The sequence below is a fragment of the Haliaeetus leucocephalus genome, unplaced genomic scaffold (genome assembly GCF_000737465.1).
Source record: "Haliaeetus leucocephalus isolate CR32 unplaced genomic scaffold, Haliaeetus_leucocephalus-4.0 Scaffold526, whole genome shotgun sequence".
Taxonomy (NCBI): Eukaryota; Metazoa; Chordata; class Aves; order Accipitriformes; family Accipitridae; genus Haliaeetus; species Haliaeetus leucocephalus.
This window is the reverse complement of record NW_010972962.1, coordinates 533,505-544,463: the sequence shown is the minus strand read 5'-3', so window position 1 is coordinate 544,463 and position 10,959 is coordinate 533,505. Positions and strand designations below refer to the sequence as shown.

The window sequence follows — 10,959 nt, the reverse complement described above, 5'->3', positions numbered from 1 at the left end:
CGGCCCGGGCCGGGGGCTGCCGCTCTCCCTCCCGGCCCCTTTCCCCCGGCGCCGAGGTGCGCGCCCGAGCCCGGCGGCAGCCCGGGAGGTGCGGCTGCCGAGCGGTGCCACCGCCACCCCTGCTGGGGACGTGTCCCACCTCCGCCGTCCCGAGGGAGACTCTCCTCTCGGTTTAGGGCTGGGCTTTTCCCAGCGGCAGCTGGAAGCCCGTCCCGGCCGTTCAAAACGTACTCGGAATTGAAAACGATTTAAATATAGCTCGTGTGGTCAGGTGCTGTGGCCATCTTCCCGCAGGAGACCTTTACCTGCACTTGATGTGGCAGATTTTTTTCTAGTGCCCGTGTAGTTGCTGGTAGTCACATGAGTTACCGAGATACTTGATCACACACTCAGCTGCTCTTTTCCTAACTCGGTGGTTTTTTGTAGCTGTAAATAGAAATACACGCTCTAACAAATGGGTGGCTTTTTTCCAGTAAGTACACATATGTTTTACTGGTGTTTTCCGAAAGGTGTAATTGATACGCAATTGACGCTTTAAGCCCGGTATGGTGAGCGGTGTGTGGTTTTTATGGTCGTGTCTGGGGAGTTCGGAAGTGGTCACGCAACTGTTATCAGAGAGCATTTGTCGGAGCGCAGGACAAAATAGGCGAGAGAAAGAAGGATTTGTATTTTTCAGCTCTACTGCTGTAACGCTGGGGTAAAACACAGCTGGAAAGCTGCTTAGCAGTGCTTGAGAGAGCAGCGGACGTGAAGAATCTCTGCAGCAAAATACCACCTTATACTAATTTAATGAAATGCAAGAGCATAGGGGAGATCTGCATTTTGGAAATGATTGAATATCGTAAGGGGACAGACACATACAGAAAAAGTTGCAAATGTATGTATATGTGTAGAATGGATAATACTACCGAGAGCAGCAGATTTCTTGTAAGGGATTTAAGAGGAAGATTCAACAGTTTAAGAATTGCAGTGAGAAGCAACAGAATTTCTGTAATCTCGTGGCAAGAAGCTCAGTTAACGAAATCCGAGTGGCACTGTAAAAATTAACTTTCTTTTTCTGTTTTGCTAGTGGCGGCACCTGACTTGCTGGATCCCAAATCGGCCACTCAGAACTCCAAACCAAGATTATCATTTTCCACCAAGCCTACCGTGCTCTCTTCACGGGAGGAAAGTGATTCGGCTATTAATGTTATGAAATGGAAGACAGTCTCAACAATTTTTCTGGTGGTAGTCGTGTACTTAATAATTGGAGCAACAGTATTTAAAGCCTTGGAGCAGCCTCATGAGACCTCCCAGAGAACCACCATCGTGATTCAGAAGCAGACGTTTGTATCTCAGCATTCCTGTGTGAATGCAACAGAGCTTGATGAACTGATTCAGGTAATCCATACCAAACCCTTGTCACCATGCCTTAGAGGAACAAATTATATATGGCAGCACTGCTGTGATAAAAGGGAAAAACTTTATTAGCAAAGCTCTGTATTGGCCGCGCGATGTAACAAGTGTTAAGACCAGAAGTTGAGCAATAGCATTTTCATGCAAAGCGTCATGGTTGAAAATCTATTGCTATTTTTAGGTCCCATACGCTTGGTAGACAGCCTTTTCACTGAAGCCTCCCATTGTGCTAATTAAATGATTATTCATCAGCAATATATATAATTAATAGTTCACAACGGAATTGATATATTGATTGTGCCTTACTAGGTCTGTCAATATTTGAAATGGCTAATTCTGAGGAAGAAAATACACCATACACTGCCTTAAAGGACTTCTAATTTACCGTGATTGTATCAAGCTAGCTTTCCTTCCAGCTGTATGTTTCTTTTTATTGATTTTGTTTTAAGTACAGGAAAGTACCATGGACTTGCTATTTTGATCTTAAATCTCAATCTTCTTAAAGGCACACCCACAACTGATGTATATTGGTGTGTTCCTACTAACATGACTTTACCCTTGCAGGTCACCTGCCTCAGAACCATAGGAAATATTTATTCGCAGTAGCACAGAACTAGATCCAGAGCCTTATGAGCCCCCCCCCCCCAACTTAAATCCCACGTGCTTAGGAATATCCAGTGGCACTGCAGGGAACAGCAAGGGGCTGCCAATAATGTCAGTTCTGGGGATGAGACCATGAAATGGGAGGCTGGAGTGAACAGCCAAGAGTTGGCAAGGATTGACACCTTTATTAGCAGTAGCCATGGGGCCATTGGGGTCTGCAGAGCCTGAGATGGGACACCAGAGAGCAGGAGAGAGTGGCAGGCATCTAGACCCTGGCTAACACAAGCTCCGGAGCATGACAGTTGCATGGGCAGCAAAGCTTTCTGGAGGTCTTTTTTGACAGCAGATATCGCTGGGAGTTTAGAAGTTGATTTTACCTCTCTAGACCAATCTGCCTTCAGCATCAGCATGGACACCTGGGGTTTTTTCAGTTTTAAATGCAGAGCTCTGATGTAACAAGTTATTTTTATGGCACGCTACTTCTGCATTTTAAAGGCAAACTGGGAAAATGTCTTGTATTTTGTGATTTCTCCCCTGCCTTGTTACTAAAATGTGTTCCAAAACTGCTACCCTTTAAATGACTGTCAGGCAGTTCCTATCTCCATGTGTCCTGACTAGGCATGCCTGGGGAGATGCTGTTGATACTAATTTCAATGCTGTGTAATAACTATGTTTTAGTGGTTTTACCAGCAGAATGTGAGATAATCTTTCAGAGAAATACAGAAGCACATTCTGATTTAAACAATCTCTTATAGCTACTATAAATATCCCTGTCTGAAATTTTTAGGTCAGATTCTGTACTTGTGAAGATAAAAATAGAAATTTTGAAGCAATATTATCTTACATCATCTGTGAGGTTGTCCTTAAGGCAAAAACTGTTGAAATTTGCTCTGGAGTACTTAGATATTTTAGCATTTATGATTCCATACCCAGAAGCACAGATTGGTGATAAAAAAACCACTTCATCAGCATTCAATGCCCATTTGATATTCTGTATAAAATAAGTGACAGTTCCAGTACAATTATCAGACCACAGATACCTGTATCAGCATTAGCTCCCATCGTAGCTAGGGATCTTGGCATCGCCAGAAAGACACGGGCTTGTGAAGCACGGAGGGGTGACAGAGCCTCCTACAGCACGTGGATGACAGATAGTTGTGGGAAGAGTTTGCTCTGCTTGATGTTGGGGTAAATGGAAAACTTAATTACTCCTTGTTCCCTTCTGCTTCTCTGCGAAGAAGAACACCACGACGTGGAGGTAGGAACGTGCTGTTACGCTCCTTTTATAGGAGGAGGGCTGAGGCATAGGGAGCCTGGTCCTACAATCGCATTTGGGTGCCTTTCTTTACACAGAATAAGGGATAATGAATTACATCGAGTTGTTGAAGGGTCGGGAGTTAAGTGACTTGACCAAAGTAAAATAGGAAAGCAGTGGTAAAAGAGAGTCTCAAATCCATTTTTCCAAGTCTAGGCTGCTATCTTAACCATGGGGTCATATTCCTTCCCTACTTACCACTTTGTCACAGAAGCTGAATTACTGGAATACATTTTGTCTCTCTGGGTTTATGTCTGACTGCTACTACAATATAATGCAGTGTTTCTTCAGTTTTCCTTGGCTGTCTGTATGAATAAAAATAAATAGTGCATGTGAGGAAAAAGTAAATGATATTTAAGAATTCACTGAAAGCTATAAAACTGAAAATTAATACGTACTAGTGTAGTAGGAAGCTAGAATGATTAGTGTGTGTGAAGAAAATTACAGAGCTTACAGACTAATGTCTTCTTTAATCACGTATTTACCTTGAGTCAAGCTATAATGAAATTCATTATAAACTTTTCCTTTTGAACTTAGTGTTCTGGGAATCCAGAAACTGGTTTGGGTCTGGTTCGTGCTCGTCATGGCTCAAGGTGCTTATCATGCCAGACTTTTTCAGTCTTCACAACTTCTGATCTGCCATTTAATCCTTACTCTGAAGCAGGCTTGACTATCCCAAGACTGCTAACCAACATTACAATGTGCGGTGGCTTAGTCAGGTGGGCAAATTAGGGAGACTAGTTTGAGAGCACAAATTCAGCTAAAAAAAATTGTACAAGTGGAATGAAAGTCCAGTTCGCTAGCACCCAGGGGCCAACTAGTTTCCATCGCCTTTGCTAAAATCTTCCCTGTGCCACAGAGCTGATTACAACACAAAGTTGTGTGCTTCTATAAATGCACACAGGATAGGGAATTTTCCCTTCCTGTCTTCTCCATCCTTATTTTATCATCTCACCAATCACCAAAAACCTTCCTGGCACAATGATATATACTGTTGCCAACTTTTCAGCACACACACCTTTATTCCCTGGGTTTCAAATTCCTGAAACTGTGTATTTTCACATTGATTGTGTGGCTCCTCCAGGTGTACTTGGTGGGAATTATACTTTTATAGTCTTCATACATTTTATATACACATGAAACATGGGGCAATGGAGAGCTGCTATGCAGCATAGAAAATGCACAAGTTAATGAAATAGAGTGCTCTGATGATGACAGCCATCTGCCTCAGAAAATATGACCTGTGTTTTCCTCATAACTTTACAGCTCAGTCCAGCAGCATTGTTCGTGTGTTGACCAAGAGGTAGTCTTCATGACCTTCTCCGTCTTTGACTTCCATGGTCCACTGTTGCAAATCTCTTTCTAAACCACAGGTCTAAACCACTTCAGTTACTTGTTGCCTCACTATAATAAAATATACCTGCAATGAACAACAGCGATGTATGACCCTGAGACCTGCTTCTAGGTGCAACATTTTTTTGATATTTCGTGAGCACTTCTATTTAGTACCACACTTAAAATGTGCAAAAGTCACACAAAGCACCCAACAGGCCATTTTTTCCAGGCAATTTCAACTCCTTTTGCTGTAGCCTGAAGCCAGTATTAACAACAATATTAAGTGGATCACTGCATGCTGTGCACAACAGTGCTGAGGTGGGCAGTGCATGGCAATCAGTGGTGGTATATCTAAATCTAGAACTAGAGAAATGTCCCAGGAGGGAAACATGTGAACGTACAAACACTACCTTAGTGAGTCTAATGAGGATACAACAGACCAGCAAGCTATGCACGGTCTGATGTTAAACTTCGTTTTTTAAAGTTTCAGTTGGAAGGTCTTGAAAGGATCTCAGTTATTAACAGATGAGAAAGCATTGGTTTGGTGACGGTTATATATAATATCTAATACATTATAAAACTGTAGAAAGGGATGTGGCCTGGCACTTTGCTACTATTCCTTCTTTTGGAAGAAGAACTCTTGACAATTCATTATGGATGGTGTTTTGGTTTCTCTGTCCATGCCTGGTCTCAACTTGGCCCTGCCATGCAATGCAAAGTAACTGCCAGGTGACAGAATAAAAGAGTAAATGTAGTTCAGACTGTGTGGATTTTATGTATATGTGACAAAATATGTAAAACTGATCTTCATTTACACTAGGGATTTTTTACATCTCTCCTGTAACAGGTTTTTCACCACAACTGAGCTTTTTGTTGGCAGAAGCTGATAGAAACCTGGGAGTAATCCAGCTATACACATGCAAATAACAACAAGCATTAAAGAATGAAAAAAATTCTCTAGAGAACTTGTATCTAATTATTTCAATCTGGTTCTACTTCTTTTTAGTGTGTTGACTGTTCCTTATAGCAAGCTTGCCACTAAACATTTGAAAATGTTGGAGACACTTTCCAAACTCAGATGCACAAAGTGTATTGCCAAGTACCTAGGAAAATCTCCTGCTGTATTTATGCACGTATGCATAGTAGCAAATGTAAAGAGACGTTAAGTTCCATTGCGGATGTTCAGGATGCACACGTGTCCTCCTGCAGTGCTGCGCAGCCACAAAATACATGCGTATACCTTCATGTTGTCAACTGGGATTAAGAGTTTGTCTCTGGGGAGAGGTGAGCCTGACTGAATATGATAGCCAACAACTTTACAAAGTTGTCATTATTGTTGTTTCATACACCTCATTCCCTCTATAGGGGGTCCATGTATATATGTATATATACACACACATAAACAATGAATTTGCTTTACCCCCACCCATAACTCACGTTGTTCCTAGGAGATAAGGATGTGACCAGTATTGCGGATTGTGGGATGTCTTGGCAATGAGAGACAAATATTTGTCCCCCTGCCAAAGAGAAAGCTGATTAAAAAAAAGAGAAGAGCTTTTTGTGTAAATATCACCTAATTATGTATTGCTCAGCAGTTATTTGGTTTAGTGTTGGCCTTTATCAACCAAAATGGAAAAAAAATTCCTTTTAATCCCCAAGCATCAAGTTGTTTAATGTATTATTTTTGCATACAAAAATTTTATAATTTTTACATACAAAAATTGGAAATAAGGGAAATACAGTTATATTCTTTTAAATATGTAGAGTATCCCAGCAAGCTAGTGTGAATTATTTTAGTTATCTTAGTGAGTTAATTCTGAAACTTAATAGTTTCCAAGTAAGAGTACGCTGAAACTTAGTAACAGAACATACCTAATTTCTGGTTCCTTTAGCAGAAAAGTCCTTCAAATATATTTATTCTGAAAACCCTAACAAGTGGAAAAAATAATATCACACTAAACAGCACAATCTTTTAATGTGTTCCAAGTGCTGTTTGTGGTAATTTTTGTCCTACAAAGCCTTCATTTCGAAATCTGAACAAGTTTTCAGGGTGCTGCACCAAGCTGTCTCAGCAATAAAGTACTCTTGAAGAGTTTTAAGTCCAGCCCCTTTCAGGGTATGTGGCTTCTTCTGAAAACTGAATGCCCACAAAAATGTGCTTGCATTTAAAACAAAAAAAAAGAATTAATGAACCACCAGGATTAGCTGGACTGACCTTGATCCCACAAGTTGATCTCCTTGGGTTCTGTGTGGGCTCGTGGTTAACATGAGGAGAACAGCTCTCCATGCTGGGGTCCACAGTCATGTCCCATGCCTGTTTTCATCTTATATTTGCATCAGCTGCATTCTCCCTTTTCTTTCCATTCATCTCTCAAACTGTGAATGAGGCCAAAATGTGTTTTCTTTTTATCTCCCTTGAGGAAAAACGTGTTCTTTCTTTATCTCTCTTGAGGGAAGCCTGACACAGTTATGAATGACATGGGAGCAGTGTTTCTTTCATCAAACTGGCATCACCAGAATGTCATCATGGCTTCTTCTGTGAATTTCTTGTAAAAATATTTTACTTTAAACTATGTGTTTTCTGTGGCTTCATTTTTATAGTTCAAGGTAGCTAGCTACATTAAGTTGCGCCTCCATCAGTAGCTGATTTTGTGTCTTTTTTGTAGGGCTTTTTACAGCTTGCATTCTACCCCTAAGAAACTAATTTTGCTGCATCCTCAGGAATATGTTGTTTTATTTCAGCCAGATAAGTTCCTTCAGCCTCAGCCTCTCTGATTATGTAGAAAACTCTTAAAATAAAGAAGTGTAAATCCTTCTTTCTCTCCCAGAGATTAGAAGGTATTTGAGCTTGCTGTATCATATTTGGAGATAATAAAACACAGAGATTCAACGGTCTTGTTTGCAGACAATTCTGAAATTTATTTAGACAAATTTAAAATTTATTAGCTAAGCCTGTTAAGCTTAAATCAAATTTTATTCATTCTTTGAATCACAACATTTGTAGACATTCTCAGTCCTGTCAGCTGTAGTTTACAGGTCCTCTAAGCAGGAACTTTCTGAGGGAGTTTGAATGTACCGGTTTAAACCCTGAATATTCTTAGTCTCTCCCTTTTGGAATTCCTTTCAGCCTCTCCAAAAGCAAGCAGGAACCATCCCATGTCTGGATCCTAACCTGGAAGCAGCAGGTGTTTATGCTTTGTAAACTTAAAGCCTTGAAAAGATTGATAGAACAGCATAAAGCAAATTGATGCTGCGGCATATTTTATTTATTTATCTGGGCATCCAAAATAGCATTGCATCCGTTTTTTAAAGTACCGTTTGCATTTCAGACATGACACTTATGACAAATTGCAAATACCAGTAGCAGAGCTGCCCATTGATGGTGTTTTCAAAGCAAAGTGATATGAATGACTTTTAAACCAGTTAAAGCATGAAGCACAGGAACTGTAGTTTGTGTTGTTACCCTATGCATATGCCTGTCCTTAGTAAGGTGTCTGCCCATCAAAGCACTCAAGCTTGTGTGTTCTTAACTTTAAGTATACAGGTAGTCCTAACTGGTACAGTAAGAGCCTGTTTCTCTTTTCCTCTTGCTGAGTCTGTAAGTCTAGTGTTCACCCCAGTTATATTTTCTTTCTGCTTCACTCTTGTCAGAAATAAATGTTCAGATGCTATTGTCTCCTTCCAGAGTAAAGCCCCCCCCAATTCTACCTGTATCCCCAGATCAAAGGAATATTTATTAAATGAAAGATCTCTGTGAAAGATAGTCATAACCTTACCCAGACCTGTCCTCCGCACAGATACCCACCTGCTGTGGTTGAGCCCAGATGAGCTGCAGAAGCCCCTGGGGTGTGTGCGCTCCTCGCTTAGGGTTGCTCCAGTTCCTGCTGTCCTCTTACAGTCAGATCCCCTCTTCTGGCTCTGCACTTAGCTCCTGGAGGGAGGGAATTTTTGCCAATTTTCTGTTGCCTGGGAGCATTCCCTCCGGTGATGGGAGAGCTCCCTTTTCTGTGGTTATTTTCTACATGGCGGTTAAACCAGAAGGAATTTTTTTAAGCACAGTCTTCATCCTTCATGAGCATAACAACAATACAGATTTTTAGGAGGATAATAAATAAATTCTAACTGCCCTTGTCACTTCTTTGTTCAAGCAGGTTCATTTCCAACTTTTTATTTTGCTTCTGGTGTTTGGGCTCTTAAAGGATACATTTACTCCAGATGAACAGTTTTATAGGACCTAGAACCTAGCCAGCTTGAATGCATCTGAATGACAGCTTTTGTCTTAGAAAGGGTGGCAGATATGACTCATTAGTAAGTCAGTTTTGCTGAGCAGCTGTCTGCATAATTCTTCCCGTCTTTAATCTCAAGAAGCAAAGAAAAGCCCTTTTCCCTGAATGTGTGTGTATACACACATACATATATGTATGCACACACACAAAATTTGTATACGTAGTCTGTTTGTAATGCATGTTTAGAAATGTATTTCAATGTGTTTCTACATGTTTTTAGTTCAAGTAGATTGTGAACATCGGGTCAAAAAAGTTCTTCAGTTCTTCAACGTGTTGGGTACCAGTCTCCAGTGCAGATTACAGTCATAATGTCATACAAACTAAAAAGAAAAACATGGAGTCACAGAATTATAATACAAACATCATTGCAATGTCTTTCGACAGCAAGGCTCAAAAGCATGTGCTTTTGGAGGCTGAAGAGTTGTTTGCTAAGTGTTAGAAACATCCTAGTGTGCCTCTGAACAAAGAACTAGCATTTCCATTCTTTGTAAACCAAAGCTGAAATAAAAGCGCAGGACTCGCGCAGTAACTGCGCCATGTGAGATGTATCGTTATACTGGAGAGTGAGAGAGTGCTCTTGTCAAATGGCAGCAGGACAGCGAAGGAAGAAATCCAGGCTGAGAAATGGGTTTCCAGAAACTTTGAGGCGTATCTGACTTTTTGACATTGCTTGTTAAATGATTGCCAGGAAGCACAAGCTAACTCCTGACAAGCTGGGTAACGAAAGACTGCACGCTCTGTATTTTATCAGAAGCATAATTTAAGGTGTTTCTATTTTAATCTTTGGATAGAAAAGCTGAGAGTAATGAAGTGTTGTGTTACTTCATTTCATAAAAGTGAAGTGACTGGAAGATGGTACAAAAGCATGTATTCAGAGCCTGGTGTGGAACAAGTTGGTGAGCATTAGGGTAACTGTTTTGACACATACTTATTTCTCCCTCATCTCTGTATGAGACAGCGGTTGGCTACCAGAGACTAGCCTTCTCAGTTAATAACCTCTCTGTATTTCTCCTGTGGCTTTGCAGACCCCTGCTTAGTGGATGTAGCTCTATGGCCAACAGGCTGGCTTTTGTCCATCATCTCCATTGACTCCTTGCAGGGTCAGAGGACCAGAGGTTGAAATCCCTGACCTAGGAGAATTGTCTGCTGTTTTCACAAAATGACTGTGCCATTTGAAAAGCTGTTTTATCTCTTGTTTTGACAGAAAAAAGTCACAAAATTCTGTGTCTTAATCTGCAAGGGTAGCTCAGCATGGCCTCTACAGACAGATATCTGCATGAGCGCAGGGATGTGATAATACAAAACTGCACAATGTATTTACCAGAAAGTGTTTCTAAATCATACAGGAAATGAAAAGCTGAAATTCAATTAAAATGAGATTTTATATTGTCACTCTCCTTTTCCCAGTGTTCTGATTTCAAGCAAAAAAGTACAGTGTGAACGCAATGCTTATATGTTTTTGGAGGTTAGGTCCTGTTTTTGAAAGTAAGGCAGGTCATGCCTGGTCTATCCACTCTGGGCTCAAGCATCTCTGCCTCTTTTCTCTGATGCTTTACTAAAGCTTATTCCTGAATACAGGTGTAAAGCCAGGTAGTTTGGACATAGTACAAGTTAGGGCTTGTACTCAGACACAGCTCATGCCTATCCCAAGATATAGTACAGAGCTAGCCTAAGAATCCACGTAACTTAAAAAATGGGAAGTAAGTTCCTAAAAGTTTTAAATATTTGAAAATTTTATCTCAGTTCTCTACTATCAAAAAAAGCCCAAATTTTCACCATTATAAAGACAACTAAAGGAGAAAAACCTATTACTTTTACTGTAGCCATATAACATTATTCTTAAAATCATTGCACATAGAGGCCTTGATTGGGTGCCATGTGCTGTGTGACCCATCCTCTGCTCAGTCCTCAGCCATCTCATATAAAAAAACTAGTAGACAAAGGCTCTGGAAGATGGTAAGGCAAGTGAAATAATGTACATAGTTTAAGAATTGAAACTGTCCACATCCCTATTCTAATGCTGAC

The 10,959-nt window shown here is 40.6% G+C and overlaps 1 protein-coding gene across 1 annotated transcript in view; it reads left to right on the top strand.

The window, feature by feature from the left end:
* The first annotated feature begins 1,074 nt into the window (after nt 1–1,074).
* KCNK2 (potassium channel, subfamily K, member 2) overlaps nt 1,075–10,959 on the top strand; it is a 76,570-nt gene continuing 66,685 nt past the window's right edge. The window contains exon 1 of the mRNA XM_010576389.1: nt 1,075–1,380. Within this exon, the coding sequence (XP_010574691.1) occupies nt 1,192–1,380 (189 nt within the window). The 5' untranslated portion in view covers nt 1,075–1,191. The remainder of the gene's footprint in view (nt 1,381–10,959) is intronic.